The following is a 23401-nucleotide window of genomic DNA, read 5'->3' on the forward strand; positions in this document are numbered from 1 at the left end:
CCCGTCTCTAGTACAACATACAAAACTATGTATGTCATACTGCTCTATATGTTATGTCAAGTTAATATACTCAAATACTGTTACAGATCCATGCTCGCCATACTGCTCCTGGTATTGACACGGGTTGTGCTGAGTGACCGGCTGCTCCTCGGTTACCTCACAGGCTCCCAGAGGAGGCCGGGTGACCACGAGTACCAGCGGCCTGGCCTGACCATCTCGGGGGCCATCAGCCTAGCTGTGGCCGAGGTGAACGCTGGTCCACTTGCCACTCGAGGCCACTCCCTGGAGTTCGTGGTGGCCGAGACCTACGGTGAGGAGACCACCTCTATCCGGCAGATCGCGGCTCTCTGGACTCGTAACGTCTCGGCGTACATCGGCCCTCAGGAGACCTGCGTGCACGAGGGCCGTATGGCCGCTGCTTTCAACCTCGCCATGATATCCTATGTGAGTATCAAATTATAAAACTACAGTAAAGAGTTACTTAGTTAATAAGTATCCTATTTATGATTATTAGCATGACAGGACGTGGCCCCTTCCCCCAAATCTTACCTATCCATAATATTCCGTCACTCTAGAAGCAGGGCAAAGGTCCTTTGAGGTCCTAAGTGCAATTTTCAGCTTCTTGTCCTAATAGAACAAAATAACAATTCAAACTCTATCGAACATTTTCCATCTTGCTGGAACATAAAACAGTAAGTAAGATACATTTCAATATATGAAATCCGATTCCTTTCTTAGCTTAATACACCAAAGCTATTTAAGAAAAAGTATATATGTAATGTTGTGTTCCAACTCTATTTATACTATTTCTGATACATACGCTTATTTATAAAAGCTCCAATTTTTACAAACGCAATAAAGATTCATGACACAAAGGGCTGAACTCAATAATCAACCACTGAGAACTGACCAGTCCAATTGAAAACAGGGGTTGCTTTAAAAACAAGATGGAGCCTAAATAGGAAACAATATTGGGGTCTGTTCTTGGTTAATTTGAACGATACTGTGACTCCGCATTTTTTTGTTAGAAATCTCCAATATGTTTTTTTCAATTAATTTAGTCAATATTAGCAATTAAAAAATCCCATTTAAACTTACACCGCTTTTTTGCCAGAACTTAGTTTGAAATGTGTATAGCTTTATTTATCCACCGGAAAAACAAAATCAGGACACTGACCTTGAAATGTATTTGATTGATTATTCGTATAGCCGAACGGTTATAGTATTGGGAACTGTTCGAAAAGTCATGTTACCAATTCTTCCACCGTCATAACCTGTCAAATTTAAATCAAGAAAAGACAGCTCTTGATTTATAATTTGCGAACTTGGAATCGATTTTTTGCAGGAAATCATATAGAACTGAAAGTATACTTCACCATAATAGTAAATAAGTAATCACTATGATCAGTATCTATGGTCACAGAATCAATAACGATAAAACTATTGTTATATTTTACCCTAGCTTACGTCTATATCTATGATATTACTGATTTGAGTATCCAAATTGGAATTAACCACTTTTAAAATTTAATACTTGAGGATTAAATTTGGACATTAAGTTGTACCAGAAAGTCTCTCGAGAGAAGAGAAGTTAGGTCAGCAAGGACGACCATAAGTCACAACTTCCACATTACGATTCCAGATTCTATGTCAGAGTGAACCTCTTAGTGAAACAATCGCGAGAAAGCTTCTTTGTATGAAAAGATCACGCAATGTACTGTCCCTAGTCTCATTGTCTGAGTGTTTAGAGAAACCTCTCCCGTCAATTTCTAATGAATGAAATCCGATTCCTGTACGTTTGTAAGTACGATAAGTGCCTAATGGGTTGACATTTTTTAAAATTGTTTTTTAAAAGGAGAGGCCGATCCCCTTTTAAGCCTTATTCTGTCCGTCTTCATGGGCCAATGACTTGTGCGAGGATCTTATCAAACAGAATAAGGGGGGAGGGTCGATACAGTACGAGGTTGATGGTACTGATAAAAAGTGCCACGGTCACAGACAGGATTTAAACCTGCCCTACCTTTAACTCAGTCTTAAAGTCCAACGACTTAGACCGCTCGGCCATCGGCACTCCCAAAAATTTGTTGTAAAACTATAAATCTACTATCTCTTTATTGCTATTAGAAATGGTTAACATCGTTTTTTTTTTTTTTTTGAGGTATGATTTATGTCACTAGAAAAGTGGCTTTATTTACATTTATCTTCTTATCATCCTGGCAAATTCAAACATAAATAAGAAAGACAATTTGTAAACAGTAAGTTTACAATATAAATATTATTATTATTATACTTCAAGGTAATTTGTTAACTCATAGTACGAAATTACATTTTGGATTAGTTGATTTAATACAAATATTGATATTTTAAGTTACTCTGTAATGTCACTTGCTAAATGGTAAACGACCCGTTTCACTGTGTCATGTTGACTCCTATTACTGATTAGAAATCGGATGGACGAAGCTTAGATGTAATTTATGGCAGTTAAAAGTTTCTAATAATATACTTTTTTGACAAATGCTTAGTGGCAATATTTATCAAATTCTAACCTCCTTGGAGGAGACCTAAACAGTGCAATACAATTTACATTTTTGCAAAGGATACTTTTAAGAGTGTTGTACTTTCCTCAGATAGCGCATTTAAGTGTCTTTTGAAAAATATCAACAGATTTTACACTACGCTAGTGTCTACACTTCAGTTTGTGTCAAGCTATGCCTAAAATATGTACGAGGAAATATTATAAATGTGTTCATCGTAAAACTCTAGCGTTGTCGCCCTAAAAAGTATTTATAATCTCGCAAATAATATTAACCAACAATTGTACGGACGTTTATCCCTCCAGTTGATCGTAAAACAGATATTTGTGATTCTCTATGTACGTCGGTATATAAGTCACTTTTCAGATGAGTTAATTTTAAAGGTTGAAATTTATTTTCACACTTCACCTGCATACCAAAATTTTAAAATTGTAAATGTCTATCAATTGGCAGTCTCTTTGCGAGCCGAGATGTCGTACGCTGTGTCCGGGGTACAAAGTATTTTTTAATACTTTAACACTTAGAGCTACAGCGCACCACCAAACTAAGTCATGGAGTAATCTCCAGAGGATTCACTTCTGGCAGGTTTATACTTTCTTGTTGAAACCACACTGGATGCAGCAAAAACAGATGTGTCAAATATGGGGAACCTTATGAATGTCTATGAGCAGCAAATGTCGAGATTCTGAGGCGCAAGAGTAATTTGATAGGTGTAGTCTAATGCGGAAAACGACTGTTGGAGTTGTTAGGGGTCGTTACCTAAGGGTCAAATGTTCTTACTAGCCTAGACATAAGGGTGTGTCTACCTGCTTTGACTGGAGAGGCTGGTTCAGAGCTGGCTTTCCCATCTTCCGAGGGGACATGACGTGGGATTAGTGCCCTAAAGTTTTCCTTGTCATAAACCCTAAAGTCGGGAGCAATGCCGCAAAATTTTGACCACTTACAGATTTGCGATGCATAGATAATGCCAGAAAAAACACATTCCTCTACAAAACGAGGATGTCTCACCCGTTAACTATATTTTCCTTAACTATCTTATATTATAAAACGGAATAAAACGTTTCTTAAAAATGTTTATGTGCGAGGGAATAACAAATTAAATATTTTGTAAAGGCTGATCCATACATTGAAGCTGCTAATGGACAACTATTGAGAGTAAAGGAGAGGTTATGGTATGGATTAGATAGATAAGGTGAGATTTATTGCGCTATGGCGAGCATCGTCAAAGTCAACAATTTCGCAAAATTGTTGTACAGAACGTCATACCCCACATTCTTGAAAATATTCCTCCGGTAAAACACGTAATCAAACTTTCCAATTTGTATGTACTATATAAAAGGAAAAAAATATATATATATATAAATTTATTCAAATATTAAAATGCACAGAGGTTAATATAATAAATGTAAATAAGGTTTTGTGTATTCATAAAAGATCAATTCCCATTTAAATAAACATATATAAATTTATAGAATGTCTTTTCATCTTATTATTAAAGATATTTCGATGGGATTTACGGTGTTCGCTCTTAATTTATACAAATACTTTAAATCTACCGTTTATAATGTTTTTAAACAAGTTTCTACATTTTCAGTTGAAATGTTTTAATTGCTGACTTATTGAAAAATTGAAACAATAAAATTAATATTTCTATTTTCAATAAATTACAATGTTTGTTAACTATAACCCTATTTCTGTAAAGCCAGAATAAAACCTAACTTTTAATTCCCATATAAAACTTATACATAATGAAAAAACACATAACATTTCATAGATAAATATTAGAGTTCACCCACGTCAATCTAAATTGTTTTACACTGTATATGTACAAATTATATCTAGTGAAGATTCTTAGTTAATCAAGCAAATTTTTGATGTCGATTTAGATGACAATTTCAAAATATTAAATCTCAACTAAGTTGTTTGGGATTAATTTATTCTATTAAAACAATAAATTACGTAGTATTTCTAATGTATACAAACAGGAACATATAAGAACTAAAGCTAATTATTTAATGATGAACATTCAAATCTTTAGTCATATAGCAACAATGTATAGTAAAATGTGTGATTAAGATGTGATTACAGATTAGGAAGCGTTAAATTTATAAATAGAAAATTGGCCATTTTTACACAAAAAGTATAGTTTTCAGAGACTTGATATTTGTAAAACACAATAAACCTTACAAGATTCTTGAAGTATTTGAAGAAGGAATGGAAAATCTCACACTTCAGAACTGGAAGCAAAACAAACCACAACTGTAAATAGAACCGACCATTGTGGCATCGGGCAGTGAACTGCTGGTAAACACTTGGTCTCCACAAACAAGGCTTTAGAAGCTCCCGGTCATTATTCTCCAGGCATTTGGCCTGGATTCATGCCTGCACATCGCGGCACTGTGAACCGATGGTAAACACTCGGTCTCCACAAACAAGGCTTTTGAAGCTTCCGGTCACTGTTCTCCAGGCGTTTGGCCTAGATTCATGCCTGCACATCGGCGGAGTGAACCTCTGATAAACTCTCTCAGAATTAGACTTCTCACACATTTTTATGTTTATATTTTCCCATTTCTCCAATTTCCCTTTTTTAACACTCATAGTGGCGTCATCCCCTCTTCTCTCTCCCTAAGCAAGGTTTTTAACTTATAATTATTTTTTGGCGATAAACATAGTTTTTTATTGACTTAGAACTACTCTTAAACGAAATTTCCTACTACCTATTTCTATAGAAACGTTTCTTTTATCGTAACTGTCAACATCAACAACAATACGATTGAATAAATAACAGCGAACGTTTGCTGAAGATGCATCATTATTAAGGTCGACCGCTCTTTCTGCAATTTACTGCTCCCTGAGGCTGGAAGCCACGGTTATTTCTGGTGCAGCTAGTGACTGCATCTACATGTAGCTGCTTTCAGTTTTTTTTTTTTTAATTTATGGATACAGATTATGTATTTTAAACTTGGTTTGTTGCATATAACACAGTATATTACTTGTTGCCAATACTGTTATTTCCGTTTACCTACACTTCAAATATTGTTATTTCTAATTATTTAAATAATTACAACTAATAACTAATGGTGCTCTAGAAATGACAGCTGTTTTCGTCTCGTTTCGCTTAACCGAATCTTATCCTATCTCAATGTTATTGACAGTGACTTTAGATCTCCTTTTAAAGTTTAATGAAGTTTCAACTCGGAAAGTGGGTTATTCCTAGGTGTATAAAAATATATTATTCAATGAATGTAGCCCTCTTCGCCTTAAAAGCACGTATTATTAAAAATGTATATGCTCTTGACGCCGATGTTAGGTCGCTTAAAAATGCTGTGCTTTTTTATATTATGTTCTCGCTAGCATGAGACTGTGCCTTGGAGTGAATATTTCTTAACAGTTAATAAAAAAAACATGTGAAGAAATCCAAACATCTGGAAGTAAGAATTGACATAACTATGATAAATGTTCATTTTTAATTTGTCCGAGAGCTAATAATATTCACATAAAGTAATATTAGTCTAATTTCTAAACTGCTATAAAGAATTTGCGTTTAGACATACAGACCTGTGTATGTATATATGTTCTTGATCAGAGCATTACAGCAAACTTAATTGAGGCACTGGAAATATCTTAGACTGGAAGTACATTAAAATGGCTGAAAATAGACGCTTTATCATTATTATTGACTACTAAAGTAGTCTTCTCAAACCTGTGTGTAAAATGTTTTCTTGGTCGGAAAAACAAGATAATCGACATTATTAAGCCTGCAATAAATTTCTTATGCTTTTAAATAAAAATATTTTGGCTATTTTGTAGGGCAAACTCAATTGCATCGGAATTATAATTAGTTTATATCAGAATTATTTGTTTATATGCTGGTCTGCAAATTTTGCTTGTGCAGTTTTGAGTAAATGGTATTAATATATAAAAATATCAATAAGACTAGTCAATACTCGCACTCGCTGAAATCGAGGATGAAGTGTGGGTTTATTTTGGCGGGAGATATTAGTGTTGTGACTGAGGCCAGGAATATAGCTACAGATGAAATGTGGAAGAGACACGGATGTTTACATTAATGGCCGAGAACACGCGCTCACACGCCCGCAGGCGGCAAGGAAGCACTTACTACGTTACTACGTTAATATCAATAAGACTATTCAATACTCGCACTCGCTGAAATCGAGGATGAAGTGTGGGTTTATTTTGGCGGGAGATATTAGTGTTGTGACTGAGGCCAGGAATATAGCTACAGCTGAAATGTGGAAGAGACACGGTGTTTACATTAATGGCCCCAGAACACACGCACGCACGCACACCCGCAGGCGGCAAGGAAGCACTTACTACGTTACTACGTTAATATCAATAAGACTATTCAATACTCGCACTCGCTGAAATCGAGGATGAAGTGTGGGTTTATTTTGGCGGGAGATATTAGTGTTGTGACTGAGGCCAGGAATATAGCTACAGCTGAAATGTGGAAGAGAGACACGGTGTTTACATTAATGGCCCAGAACACACGCACGCACGCACACCCGCAGGCGGCAAGAAGCACTTACTACGTTACTACGTTAATATTCAATAAGACTATTCAATACTCGCACTCGCTGAAATCGAGGATGAAGTGTGGGTTTATTTTGGCGGGAGATATTAGTGTTGTGACTGAGGCCAGGAATAGAGCTACAGCTGAAATGTGGAAGAGACACGGTGTTTACATTAATGGCCGAGAACACACGCACGTACGCACACACTCCCGCAGGCGGCAAGAAACACTTACTACGTCAATATAGTTTGCGGTGGCATTTAGTCTTTCGATACCATTTTACTAGAGGAATTTGCTTATTTCGTTTAATAATTTTACAGTATTCTTGAAGGTTAAAACAATTCAACGTTATTGAACCACTAATTTAAGTAACGATATATGATTTCAAAACATGATTTTCTAATCTCAGAAAGGGTAGATTTGCAAAATCTTAAAATTACGCTAATCCCATAAGCCGTGAAAATTACATTGGATGTACGTAGTTTTCATTAGTAAATTTGTAAAATAACATCTAGTTAAAATGAATTAATATAAATATGTACCGTCTTTAAACATTTAAATATCTTTAATATTTATAAGAATTCTGTACAAGTAGTTTCTAAAAGTGTGAACTGCATTTGATTACAAATTAGTTCGAATATATGTTTAATACATGTATTCACTTATACTGCTACAATGGTATAAAAATTGGATTGGAACCGATAGTATAACACATAATTTATCAAAAGTGTTAGGAACCTGAGTTTTTGCGAATTTTAAAATTAGTTTTCTTTACGACACGTATTCCCTCAGATTTAGATTTTCTTTTTGAACGACTAGATACATTAAGGTGTATACGAATGAGTAAGTAAATCATACAATGATAAAATATTTTACATGCCAGTTCTTCATAGAAGATTTGCTTTCCTTAATAATTCGTAATATCCATGTTTCATCTTGCATAGTAATATTAAGAGGACTATGGCTCCTCTGGAGGATTTTTGTCCCTGGAATCCATTTTAATTTGTTATAACATTAGTGCTAGGCTAGCAATTGCATTCCTTTACTTCACAAGTGTCGTTCTTCATTGTGAGAAATTCAGATTTTCTTTTTCATTATAACAGATCCTCCAGGACATTCTCACAAGATTGGCGAGAGGTTTGGTAGTGTTTTAAGCTTAAGGTTGTTATCAATATGGCTTACTGCTATTACTAAGATGTATGCTTACTATAACAATATTGCCTGACTAGTTTAATATTTAAAAACACTAGGAGCTAGACCAGGAGCTGAAAGTCAATTGCATTGCATTAGCACACAACCTAGTTTTTCTAGAAATCAATAAAGAAATGTATATAAGAAATAAATTTATTTAATTGTTTGTGGAGGTAACAATGGGTGGTTACCCAAAAGGTAACATGTATGGAATAATGAACTTCAGATAATATATTTTGTAGTTTACACACTTAAAAACTAACATCAGACGCTTTAAGAAGTGTAAAATCAGGGTCAGCCGATCGTATACAGGCCCTTAATGTGGTAGTTTCGGTCACCCTTTCTTGGAGTGATAGTGGTGTACCGAGTTTTACTTGTTTTATGTTAAATTTTTTAAGCTATGACATATATAATTATATAATTTTTGAAAAATATATCGTACCATATTAAACAGGTTGTCTTTTATATATCGTAAATTGGCTCTCAACTTCTAGACTATAACAGCAGTTTTCGTGTTGAATGATAAAGGACGCCTATCATATTATTGTGAAGTAACTCTTTATCGATTGATGGCCTCTGCTGCTAAAGTATAAGAAACCACTGGAGGGCTCACCTCTCATTGGTTTATACCTTCAATAAGTGGAACCGAGATTACAGTAAGTGAAGCAAAAACGATGAGCGAATAGGCAACCTTATAGATGTCCAGGAGAGGCACGTTACAAACGAAAATGTAGCGGATATTAATTGTGGTAGATCAATATATCTAATTGACTGCGAGTGATGACCATTGGAGTTGGTGAGGCTACCTGTGTGTTAAGGGGTGTTGATATCGTAAACATAGGGGCGTTCCATCCCCTGAATTTTTTACTGGAGAGGCTGGTAAAGAGCTACCTTCCCTTCTTCTAAGGAGACATGAGATATAATGTTTCCTTGATAGGAGGTGGCCCTTGTCCCAAACCTTACTATACGACCTATCTTGTCTCTCAGAAATAACGCGAAGATCCTTTTTGAATTGTGTGCAACTTCAAAGTTTCTTGTCCTTAGAGAATAAAATAAGGTATAAGAAAGTCTAATCTGTCCAAGCGTGTGTTGCAGTATTGCACCGATTACGAGACCACTGACAAGCGCAACTTTCCCACCTTCGCTCGCACCAGACCTCCGGACAATCAGATCTCCAAGAGTGTAGCCGCGGTGCTGCTAGCTTTCAACTGGACCCAGGTGAGTATCCTTTGGGAAACCACTTTAACTGACAAACATCAAACTAATCTATACTCAAGTCTATTGTATTCCAACAAGTTTGGAAATAGATTGTTTGGAAGTTCCGTTGCAGTTGTCAAAGTGACTTACGTAACGCCTTAGGTTTAGATAACCGTTATATTTAGGCAAGCCCTCATACTGGAAACTTATACGTCAACAATCTAACAGTTTCATAAGTTACGTAATGTCACTATTTGACTACATTATCTAACCTTAATTAGAATCGATTTCAAATATCGATACGATCGAATACGACAATTGACCTATAAATATTCATAATTAACCATTGCCAGCTTTCTTTATTTAGACTAGTGACGTCATTACCAGCTGTTGTTATGTCGTTTATGCAGGAGAAGGCAAGTGGCAACGACAAGAACAATGGCGATGAATATGCAGATATTGGCTCAAATGTTTTTATAAACACTGAGCAATGTTCTAAAATGGTTACAAGATAATGACCTTGCTCCTTTAAACCCGAATTTTCCATTTTGTGCTGAAGAGATAAAAACTAGAATTAAAGGTGAAAGTCAAATAGGGTTTCCCAGCAAGAAAAGTAAGAATAAACACGACGTATCTAAAAATGATTACGAGAAGAAATTTTTGGACATTAAAAATTTGCTATTATGAATATAATGAACAATCGTGTACTATTTTAATTTAAATCAACTAAACCATGACTTTTTAATTAATAATATACTTTTTACGGCATGAGTACCTGCAGAAATATCATTTCAAATTGGCTAAAGTAATCGTAAGTACTACGCCGCTGAAATGTCTGAAATGCTAAAAAATGAGATAAAGTTTACTTATTTTTTATAATCTGAAATAAATACATTTATTTTACATATAAAAGTATAGCCTCACTATAACACAATTTCAAAAACATAAAACTATTCAGTTAAACATTACCGCTGAAAATAGTTCAAAGTAAATTCGTGTTTGTACATAAAATAAAAATTAAAATCATGTGTTTCGTTATTGATTAATGGTGGGAAGAATAGTAGAGTACGTGTCTTTCTTTGTTTCACAAGCAATCACGTTTATCCTTGAAACTACGTAAGGGAAGTAAATGTTATTGATTTATTGTAATTTTATTATATATTATATTATAATTTGTAACTTATATTATTACTTATACATATCACTACTTTATAACATCAAAGTCATCGTATTCATAAGAAGTCGACATGTTATTTATTTATTTCAATGGGAGAAAATAAATACATTAAAAAAATACAACGAGAAATTTACAAGTGGTGGCTAACATACATAAACTGATGAGTGACTAGGAGCTACGTATTACTTACAAACAAGCACATAATTAATTTATATCAAAACAAACATCCGTAAGTTACCAGTCAACAACAAAAGAAAAGAAAATATTCAAAAGAAAAAAATATGTTGTTTGATGTTGTTTACGCAATTATCTTCTTGAATATTTCGGCCTCACTAAGGAGTCAACTGTTATCAAACCGAAACTGCCTGCAATAAACATTCGTCTGTATCAATGAGTTTAAGGGGCGGGGCTTTCTTGTGATTGGCTGAGGCCTTAAGTATCGATCCAATGAGCAGTTGTGATCAATATCGTTACCAACTTTCAGTCAATTTCATGCTTTCTCCTTGTTGAAGTTATTTTCGGTCATGATTATTTATAATGTTTTTATTATTAGACTTTGATGAAAGTCAATAATTTTTGCAAGTACTTTTTTATTGCCTAATTTTTCATTATTGGTCTCGAAACAGTGTTCTGCTATGACCGTATCTTGTGTCTAATGCCTTCAATCACTCTTGTGGATAATAAACGTTTTGTATTCCCAATGTAGACTGAGCCACAGCTACACAGGATGTAGCTGTCAAACGACTTCCGGGGTACACAATGGAATCTTGTCCTTCACTGGTCTCGAAAAATCCTTCCACGGTTGCCTGATTTTAATACAGTTCTGACATTGTACATCGTTTGTGCTGCCAGCTTTATCATATATTTGAATATGTCATGTGGTGAGACATGCTGTTGAATATTTAATAAATTTAACGTGAAAAATGATTTCTTAAAGAATGAGTACTATGGTTGATACATACTTATTTTTTTATGAATGCTTATCTGTCTGTTTGTCCTGAGTACATATAGGATATTAATTTAATTGTACATTTGAAAACTTTGCATGCAACATCAGCAAATCTTGTTACAACAAGTAGTGTTGCGAACTGCTATCTTTCTTGTAATATGAGTTGCCCTTTGGGAACAAAACTGCAATGACCACTCACAGCCTGTTCACAATAAGATTATCAAATGGAAGTTGGTACTTACATGTGTCCTATGTCCCGTGACGTCACACATATGGTCCACACTCTGATGCTATGGTGTGTTGTGATGTGTCCTATTTCGATTTATTTATTTTTATTTATTTATTTATTTATTTCAACGGTAAACCATTTTGTACAACATAACTTATAACAAAGGTGGCAGCTATCCATAACCAAGCATTTTACTTAATATTAATCAAAACACAATCAGAGAAAAATAACAATAATAACATAAAGGATTATGGTGAGTTAAAATAAGGTTTATAATGAGTGTAACATGGAATCTGCTAACAGTAGTGTAACATGGATAATAAGGTTTATCCATGGAATCTGAACAACAATAATTATTGCAAGTTAACAACAATAATAATACGTAAAGAGTCTGGGCGAGATAATAATAAAAGTAGCAGCTAAATAACAAAAATTATACATAACAATAATACACGTATAGAATCTAAACACAACAATAATAACAACGCAAACAGCTAACAACAAAAGTTGTATAATAATAATGGCGAGTTACATTATGGTCTATAGTGAGATGATATTTATATAATCTGAACAACAGTAATAACACGTATAAATCTGAACACAATAATAATAACACAGCTCAACAACAAAAATTATATAATAAAAATAATAATGGTGGGTTACTTTAGGGTCAATAGTGTTATGATATATATATATAGGAATCTGGACAACAATAATAACACGTATATAATATGTACACAATAATAATACAACAATAATATGTAACAGTAAACAGCTAAACAGCTAAACAACAACAAATTAGGAACTAACACAGTTGCCCGTCATAGTAGCTTCCCCAAGCACGATCGAAATGACTGATAAGAGGATCCAAAAAATTCCACACCACCTTAAACCTCATTACCTTCTCTCATAAGTCTGGGAATACAGCTGTGGTAGCTGTAAAAAGAAGGAAGTGCCCTCTTGAAAAAGATGTCCCCGGAACGAGTGGATGTCGGAATTTGAAACTCGAGATGAGAGAGAAGACGAGGGCAGTCTAGAGCACCGTTAACCATCTTATGAAGAATCAAGATGTCCGCCATCCTTCTTCTAGTCGCCAAATGTGGAAGGCCAAGGGAGATCCTCAAACAGTCAACAGGCGTCTCCAGGAACTGATAGCCAAGACGCAGTCCGATAAGCCTCAAGAATCTGATCTGCACCCGCTCAAGAGTATCAATGTGCCCTGTCAGGTAGGGACACCAAACAACAGATGAAAATTCTAGGATCGGAGGCACTAAGGTTTTGAACAGTCTTGTCAATGTAGTTGGGGATTGAAAGTCTTTCAATGTTCTGCATAGGAATCCCATTAGTGAATAGGCCTTGCTGCATATGCGTGAGATATGATTCCACGGACTGAGATCATGAGACATGACGACCTCCAGGTCCTTAAAACTGCAGACTTTATTTAGTGAGGAGCCGAAGAGAGTGTAGTTAAATACAGTGGGTGAGTCCAGCCGGGAGTACGTGAGTACAGCACTTTTATCAGCATTCAGGTCCATCCCATTACGCTGACACCAGGCTACGATATGATCTAAAGTATCCTGTAGTCGCTGACAGTCCTCAGAAGAGTTCACTTCGACAGATATCTTGATGTCATCAGCGAACATGAGACAACCCGTAGAGATAACTTCGCAAATATCATTAATGAAAAGACTGAAAAGGAGAGGAGCCAAATGCGAGCCTTGCGGAACACCAGACGGGGCTGGAAACATTTCAGAGTAAGAGCCGGCAAACTTCACAATCATTCCCCGATTAGTCAGGTAACTTGACAGCCACTCCAGTAGAGATCCCGTTATACCATAGCCTCTCAGTTTAGAAATGAGAAGATTGTGGTTGACTCTATCAAACGCCTTTGAGAAGTCGAGCAGTATGCAATCGACCTGCCTCCGCCTGGAAAATGCAGATGTGACATAGTTATGTAGCACCAGGAGATTGGTAGAGGTCGATCGACCACTCCTAAAGCCATGTTGTTCCTCAGCGATTACATCCTTGAGATCAAATACAAGTTTATCCACCACAAGGCTCTCAAAAACCTTTGCAAGCACCGACTGAATGGATATCGGCCTATAATTGGTTACATTGGATCGCTCACCAGATTTGAAAATAGGGGTGATAAAACTAATCTTCAGATTTGCAGGGAAGGTGCCACTGGCGATCAGTGTGTTGAAAAAAATTGAGAGATGTGGGGCCAAAACTGGACTGCAGTACTTGATCACCGCAGGAGGTAGAGAGTCCGGACCCATTCCCTTATAGGGATCAAGGGCTTTAAGTTTTGATTCCACTTGTTGAGCAGTTAAAACGAGGCTATGTAGGTTGACAGAGGTTCTAAAGTCAAAGTCAGATGATGGGAGTGACATGTTGGTATAGACTGACGAAAAGTAATCAGCAAATAGCTCGCATTGGCCGCTAGGTTCATCCACTTCAACATCATTATACACCAGGTTCGATGTGATGTTTGCTTTCTTCAGATTGTTGATGTGTGCCCAAAAAACCTTAATGTTATTAGGAATGGCGGACTCCACATAGTTTGTATAGTCACGATAGCACTCACCGGCTAACTGCCTGCACCGATTTCTAAGTTTTCTAAAAGAATCGTATAAGGAGAGATCACCAGTCTCTTTGAAACGCCTATGGACAGTTTTCTTCTCAATCACCAGGCGCCTGAGCTCAGCAGTAAACCACTTGGGAAAGGTTGATCTTTTGGAGTTCCTAATGGGAGAGTTAAGCTTGATAACATCGGCAAGGTTCCTACAGAATATAGTGAAGTGTTCTTCAGCTTTAGTGGAATCAACCGTTGGGTAAGACAATCCCTGGATCCAGGCAAAGACGGCATCCAAGTTGCATCGTCTGAAGTTGTGACTTGAGCAAGGGTTCGAATTGGTCTTCGCACAATTGAGGTTGATTGAAAAATTTAGTGGTGGGTGATTTAATTCCTCGGGGATTATCACATCATCAGCTGGGCTTACTATCGTGTCAGTAAAAGGAGTAAAAATTAGGTCGAGAATAACACCTCGGTGATTTACAATCCTGTTGTGCTGATAAAGCTGAAGCAGTTCTGCCAAGCCGACAAGACTTTGAGAGGCGCTGCTGAGCGAACAGGAAGACGTATCTTTCCAGTTTGTGTCAGGTTGATTGAAGTCACCAAGAATAACAAAGTTATCGATTGCAGGATTGGATGAGGCCACATCTATTACGGCATCACAAAAGCGTTCATATTTGGAAATAGGCATGTTAGGGGGAATATAGGCTGCACACAGAATGAGAGGCAATGCCTTAGTAATAACCTTCACGAAGACGTACTCAACATCAGTCACAGAAGTAGTTAGTTGGGCGCAAAGAAGAGAAGAACCAACAGCAATGAGGACACCACCACCACTGTCCTTATCGCTATTACTTATGGATCTATCACACCTGAATGTGGAAAAGTTGTGGAGTCCCAATTCTGAGTCATGAATTCCAATTGTAAGGTTGGTCTCGACAAAATTAGTACATCATAAACACACGTAGCCGTGGCTTGTTTTAAAAGAGAGAACTTAGATCTAAGTCGATTGACATTTTGGAAATATACATTGGAAATATACATTGATTGATTTTTGGCCTGACAACACTTAAAATGAACGTGACACTAAAATATTCTACTAAAGTAAAATAATTTAGTTTTCTCATACATTTGTAATACAATTTTAGGTTTCCGGGTAATTAAAATTAGACTATTATTATGGACGCTATTTATAACACTTTTATTAGTCTATAAAATTGTGCAAACTAAGAAAGATAGGACAGAATTCTTGTTATTAATTTTACATAAGTTCCCAAATGCCGATGATAAATAGGCTAAATATATTTAGGATACATGTATTTTAGCTTATGTATTTAAAAATTCGACATTTACACAACGTTTTTCTTCATTTAATTTAAATAGATTATTTAATCTTTTGTGCAGCAATTCACCATTTTACACTTTCATTGCATTTATTGTTAACTGATGACACAAAAATCAATACTAATAACAGATGGAAAAAAGGTATAGCGATAGTATTGACGGTTAATTATGAATAAAATCCATAACAAGTAGTAATATTAAGTGTGATCGTGAAATAAATCTCTTTAGAAATCATATTTTTTACTTATTCAAAGTTTAAAATTTGTATTCACAAGGTGGAATGGAAATTTTTAAATTTATGGCTCATTTCATTCTCGAGAGATCCTGTGGATAGAGTAGATAACGGAAAATCATAAGGAAATGTTTATAACCCCTCCGGCATGCAAAAGAGAAACTGTGTCAGCTTATTGAGTCATAGTCTGTAATGACGCTCAGCCAAATTCCATCGCTGGCCATGCGCTATCATAGAAATTATTCATGCCTACGTAGAGTGAAGTTACAAGAAAACTTTTATTTTAACTGAGAAAGATTTCTCGAGATACCTTCCCACATAATTCTTTCTCATTTCCGTTAATTATACTATCTTTCATAGGAGGATTAAGATAATAAAACCTCATGTGGCTAGAGGGTACTGCAAAGCAACAGTGCGCTAAAATGAAATCTTGTCACCAATTTTTAAAATTTACTTTCCACATTTTTCTTTTTGTTCTTTTTATAAGAACCTTTTATGTATAAAAGGTTACATGTTTAAATCTAAATTTATCAGACTTAGTTTCTTTATAAACTTGTTTTATCCTGTTGGTAACTGGAGGTTTAATTGTTGCAGGTGACGTTTTTCTACTTTAACTCAGAGGACAACGAGTTGAGCAAGATCGCGTCAACTATCCTGTCGGTCCTGGAGGGGGCGGGGGTGACGGTTCTGTTCACTAGAACTTGGGGTCCTTTCCCTTACCACCACGGTTACAGTGACAACCCCTTCCACAGTCTCGTCCAGCAGACCTACCTGGACTCCAGGAGTAAGTGGGGTGTGATACATGTGCATGTGTGTCACCTTCTTATCCGATAATCTATCACATCAAACAATTCCAGTCATAATTTATAGGTTAATTGTATCGGGCCTTGGATACAGCCACAATAATGTTCAATTCAACATTGCATTAAAAAAATTCGTTGAAATCAAACAATACAAGAAATATTCTAAAGCTACATGATCTCATATGACTTAATTTATATTTAGCTCTTGTTAGCATAGCGTGGTACATTGCTGTCTAGTGATTATTATGTGCATTAAGCTACCGACGGAAGTTAAATTAAAATTGTTACTTAATTTTTGGAAAATCTTAAATAAATCTGCTTTCATGAGTTAGATATTAATGTCAGTGTTTATAAATGTTACCCATGTTCATAAAACGTGTAAGAATCAGATTGAAGTATATAGGATACTTAAAGATTTTAAAATTTCCCCCCTTTTCAGAAAGAAAAATTTTCCCACATTTTCAGGCTTACTGGACTACGCCTTTTTGTCTGAAATAATTACAACTACAACACTGTATTTTCTCTCGCTTGATTTGTTGGGTAAACAGCACTTAGCAGATCTGATGAGGCACTTCAAAACACGAAGGCTATCGAGAGCAAGAAAGGGGATAATATAAACTCTGAACATGGAACAGATTAATAGTATTCCCCTGTCAATTGTTAATCTATAAAGCTAAATGTTAATGCAAAATTTAAATTCAGTAAAAAAACTCATGGATCATGATCATGGATTATCCATGGAGTCATGGATTTGACAGACAGACAGAAATGAAATTTTTCCAGTTCCAAAATTAGCTCAGCTAATAACAAAAAATGAGTAAAATTTGATGATAATTTATTTTGCTTTTTCCTGTCTTACAAGCCAACAGGAGCTAAGAATTAAGATGAGCTCTCGTTTTTGCCTGTAGGAGCGCTGGATAGTTATTGATTTTCAACAGTAGGATAGTAAAGGAATTGTCTCAGCTAAACACAAAGAGTGCTTTACAATAAAGCAACAGGGCGCCTGCAGCTTCAATTGTCTGGTGCGTGTGCTTTGTCCTGTACCTCACTATCGGCGACAGGCAGAACAATCCAGAATGTTCAATCGTGTAAGGAAACTCTTGTTATTGGTTACATTTTATGATGGTTCTACAATTTTATTCTTTTAAGAAGGAATTCAATAGCATTTTCCATTATTGAAATTCAATGCATCAGTGTCACATTTTTTGTAAAGAAACGCAAGGAAAAAGATATAATTTACAATTTTATTTTATTTTCACTGAAATTTTAAATCTACAATAATACTAAACTTTTCACAAGTAATTACACTTATCAGCATTTAATACGTTGCATTATCGTGTATTACCACCAGTAATACAATACATTTGTTGAAAAAAATTCTAAAAAATTTTAGACCATGGCACTATGAAAAAATTAAAACTTTTGTCCACTATGTACTTACGGAAATTTATATTATTCCTTCATAAGGGGAGTTCCCTGGAACTCATATTAATGTGGATTTTTAGCAGTACTCACGAGATATACGTCGTGTATATTTTATAATGTTTTCTATTTTGTTAGTTATTTTTTATTTCTAGTATTTATTATTCTCTTACGCAAAGTCAAGTAAAACTAAATTTCTTACAGTGTGTGATAAAGCATCTCCATAAATTACCTTGTGCTAATTATTATCCATCAACGTACCAAAGGGATATGAATTTAAATTTTATAAATATGTATATATATATATATATATATATATATATATATATATATTTATTTATAATTCCTTTACTACCTGATTATTCTATATCAACCGAAAATACATTTTGGGATGATGTGCTATGTAATTATTGGGAGTATTGACCTTCATCTGTAGTGTTTCATTTTATATGTGTCTGTGAATTTTGTTACATATGTTAAGGACATGAATTTTTATCGCACTAATAGATAAGTTCAAATTAATTAATATACAAGCAAATGAAAATCAAAATATTCCACTTCATACGCAGTGTTCTTTATATTTATCCATATATGGCTATCCACAGGGATCATTAAACGTTATAAAGAGTTTTTTATTTACTCTCAATAAAATATTTGCCCTTGTAACATTAAGCTGTCCTCTTTTCTACGGTTTATAATTTTGAAGTGCTTCATAGTTTCTTAGTATTTACTAATTTTCAAATATATTCAATAAAAGCAGCCTAATAAAACTTTTTAAACTATGTCGAGTTACAAAATGTTATGAATTTGTCACACTTGGTTCTGTAGGCATCCTTTTATATTTATATTTACACCTTGGCTATTATACGGTAAACACTGTATTATATTGAATTACTTATATTTGTTTAATATATCCTTCCTTTTCTAAAGGTTTGGACAAATTTGTTAGATATATTTTTAGTATATTCGAAAGCACACATTTCCTAATACAATTTAGAAAGACTGATAGTCATAATTTATAGAAACATTTTAATATTTATTAAAAGGGCACTTGTAGTTACTTTTATACTTTTGTTACCGTGTTATCCGATTACAATAAAGGAAATAAAAAATATATTCTCTTCTACCGATTTAAATTCCTCAGCCCAACTCGGATATGTGGGAATAATCTTTATCTCCTGGTGACAGCTGCGTCATTCACATTCACATAGTATCACCGAGTATATGTCTTGAGGTTCAGTTTCTCTGTACCCCATAAACTTTTGACATAATTTTATCTATCATTCTGTAAAGTATTATTTTATTCAGATAAAATAATTCGTAGTGATTTTATTTTAAATAATTGTAATGAAGTCTGGACCCACTTCAATAAGATCTCTATAAGAGTAGCGCAAAGATACTAAATGCAAACCTCATCTACTTGTTCTAAGTGAACAAAGACAATAACTTGGAAATATTTTGAAATTGTTTATCCTAAATAATATAATACTAATTCAGAAAAATGTTGTACATGATTTTTTTGGGAAAATTTAACCTATGTACAACCTATTATCGTCTATAAGATTCCACAACAACCAGTAAGCCGTTTTACGTACGCCCCTGATGGCTGATAAGATGTCCATGACTGTTTCTCAAGTCATTATTAGAAAATTACAAAACATACTTTCGACAGCTAAGTTGGACAAATCATGACCTAGTAATATTCATATATTATATTGTATAATTAGATCTACTATACTTATAATTTGAACAGAACTTGACCGTCAACTCTGTATTATGAAACATAGGACATTTTGAATCACGCATAATCATTAAATAGTTTATGCAATAGTATGACAATATTAAGATATTGAGCAATCACAGGAACTACTTTAACTTTCACTCATACAAGACTAAATTCTGTTCATTATATGAACTGTAATAGGCTTAGCATTACCGAAGCCTACCACTTTAGGTGCAGGATAACTTAGACTTCTGTAAATATGTCTGCCTACCCGTAAAATATCTCAGCAACGACTATCCTGTACACTTGAAATTTGAAGGAAAGCTTCATTTTTATTCAGAAAAAATTTGATGGGACATGTTTAATTAAAAAAAAATATAATTAATACAAATAAAAATATTGCTGTTTTAGGTTTTTGTAAAATCTATATATTTTATTTTGTCACGGTATATTACAACAAAGTTTGAGTTTTTTCATAGATACCCTGCAAAAATATCGAGAAATACAAACCGATTAGATGCGTAGTAATTCTATCATTAAAATGAGATACATCCCTAATTGTACTAATAACAATAAGTCAGTAAAGGTGAATGAGGTTCAACTTTGTTCTTATGGGTCTATAATCAAGATAGGTGTCAGAACCGCCCTTAAATACCATCTGGCGTCGGGCTATTTTTTGCGGTTAATTATAGTGAGATATACACAACAAATCAATTTTGAATGTAATTTATAAACAATACAAAAACTGTCATCTTGACCTTTTAATTACAAAAAGCATTACATATTATCTGTTTGTAGAAGGTACACAAACATTGCACACCGACAAACAGTTCAACATAATAAGTTTGCTTACATAAACACTAGAAGTGTTAATTCTAGTGACTCCGCGAACAGTAACAACGATCACACTGTCTAGAGTCATGAGACTGCAACATGTGTTACCCAGTTTCTTGTTGGAGTATGAAGACAAAGCGGTGGTGTAACTGGCGCTGTAATATAATTGTAACGTTTCTTGGTAGTGGGACAAACTAATAAAAATTTACTTTAAAACAGTTCGGTAGGACAGAAACTTTATTAAGGTTGAACTCTACAGTATTGGTTTGTTTTCCCATACGTCTTGTGCCTTTCACAAACTTTACACAAGTAATATATAACATTGGATCCTCGACTACAAAGGTTTGAATATATATTGAGACCGTAACGTTTGCTCGAAAATGTTTAGTGTGTTTGTTTTGATATGCAAACAGGGTGAGGATTACCTAATACCATTTGTTTTTTTACATCAATAACAATTTAAGCTAATTTCAAAAGTTGAGGTCGCCGGACTACTCCAAGTATTTTGTTTCTGTTACCCTCGAATTGGAGAGGTGCCTAAAAGACGATAAAGATGATAATTATTTCATATTTATCCATCATTTTAAAATTTTACATTTTGAGGATTATTTAGACCCAGACAACTACGTTGCGTGTTTCATCGTTAGCTGATAATGTATTTGATTTTCAACCATATCTTGAACCATAGAATAAAAGAACATGGCAAATCTAAATTGCACTAACATTCTAACCAAAATGGGATCCATTCCATCAATTTCACTTCATACATACATATGGTGTATAACATATAAAGTGTGGAATATTATTTAATATTTGTTTCATAAAATATAAATTACAATTTAAAGCCTGTTATAAAGGTTTTCAGAAACGTTTACACTGTTTATAAGGAAAAAATAACGGAAAATAAATTGTAAATACCACCCTCTATTTAATATTTGTTTAATAAAATATAAATTACAATTTAAAGCCTGTTATAAAGGTTTTCAGAAACGTTTACACTGTTTATAAGGAAAAAATAACGGAAATAAATTGTAAATATCACCCTCTATTTAATAATTTTCTTTTTCTAAAATTATTTTTAATGTGTTAATAGTCATTTTATATTTCTTAAACATTTCATTGAAACTTTTTTATATTCTTTCAACTTTAAAACAAACCTTATAGATGTTGTGTAATACAAGCTATACTATGAAGATGGACAATCTAATTTGCATAAGATCAAAGAATTTCTAATAGTTATCTTACTGAATTATACTAACAAAAATCTTCTTGTTTTTCGATTACACTATGCAAAATAACTATTAGTTAAAAAAAAAATGGTAGTGTTCAAATTGAGAATCTCCTTAAAGAACGAAATACTACGTTAGTAGGAAGTGAATAATTAGGAATAAAACGCTCAATGTTATGCTATCTCAAACTTTAATATTTTAAAATTATATTAAAGTGTAGGTAAGATTAAACATATATTTTAGTATTGAGGGGGGAAATGTCATGTCTAATTTATTTGCTAATCACTTTAGTTTTACAACAGAACTAGTACAATTACTAAATCACTACTATTTACTTGCTTATTACTAAAATATTAGTACTTGAGCTCATATAATTTAAAGTTTATTAATATCCCTTTACACGTGACTTCACTCTTTGAAGAACAGATCCTGCTTTACTGAATACCTTTCCATCATCAAACATCCTCTGGTATACTCCTCGCCTATGCCATCAGAGCCACCGTACGTTTACTGATTGTCTATACAATTTACCAATACGCTTAGTCAAATAAAAAGATATGTCTATGGTTAGCTTTGGAATATAGGTTAAAAATGTCTAATAATTCCGTGATGCTTTAGAAAGACCTATACTGGGTATTTGACTAAGATTAGACTCTGGGAAACCTTAGAGTACGTAATGAAATATATTTAATACCTACGGAAAGTGTGTGATCAATATATCGGGTGACTCGTGAGAGGTCTAGGTATGGTTTTATAGACCGTGTTGGTTTATAGACTATATAACGAAGAGTTTTACTCAGTAAAAATTTGAGATATGGATTAAGCGAATGTATTACACCCATAAAAGAGAGAAACCCCTTTATATTGCTATTGGCTGAAACGAAACTTTTTTATGGTCACTTTTTTTTTGCTCTGACAGATCTGTAATATAACTGTTGTTTCCAAACCTTGCGTTATTACCAACGTTATTCCATCAAGTATTTTTTATAGTAATAATATAGTTTAGTCCAGTCGTATTACCTGATTGAAAAAATAAATGTTTTCTTACAGCAAACTAATGGCACAACTTAGTCAAATACATCATAAATAAATAAAAAAAACCATTCCGAACCAAAATCGTCTATTAGGGGGTATAGGAGGGGTGGTTTTTATGGGTGAAAATGGTTTTTTTTTTGCAATTTGTGAGTAAACAATGCATCCTATTGAAAAAAGTCAAATGTAAAAGTTGTTGGAAATAAAAAAAATCTACAACTTATGTAGTAATCATTTTTGCCCTAACCTCAAAAATGTCCCAAAAAATTCAAAAACCCGTTTTTTTGGTTTTTAATTTGTTTCTTTTACAAAAATGGTTCGATTGAGCTGAAATTTTGATCAAACATGCTTTGTGCTATTCTAAAAATACTGTATTTTTTCATTAAGAAATATTTA

General features: G+C 34.2%; 1 protein-coding gene across 1 annotated transcript in view; it reads left to right on the plus strand.

Moving 5' to 3' along the window:
* Positions 1 to 23401, plus strand: part of LOC124367440 (guanylate cyclase 32E) — a 218973-nt gene that overhangs the window by 146509 nt on the left and 49063 nt on the right. The window contains exons 2-4 of the mRNA XM_046824252.1: positions 87 to 444; positions 9355 to 9477; positions 16557 to 16746. Coding sequence (XP_046680208.1) covers positions 91 to 444; positions 9355 to 9477; positions 16557 to 16746 — 667 coding nt within the window. The 5' untranslated portion in view covers positions 87 to 90. The remainder of the gene's footprint in view (positions 1 to 86; positions 445 to 9354; positions 9478 to 16556; positions 16747 to 23401) is intronic.

Source organism: Homalodisca vitripennis, chromosome 8 (assembly GCF_021130785.1).
Source record: "Homalodisca vitripennis isolate AUS2020 chromosome 8, UT_GWSS_2.1, whole genome shotgun sequence".
Taxonomy (NCBI): domain Eukaryota; kingdom Metazoa; phylum Arthropoda; class Insecta; order Hemiptera; family Cicadellidae; genus Homalodisca; species Homalodisca vitripennis.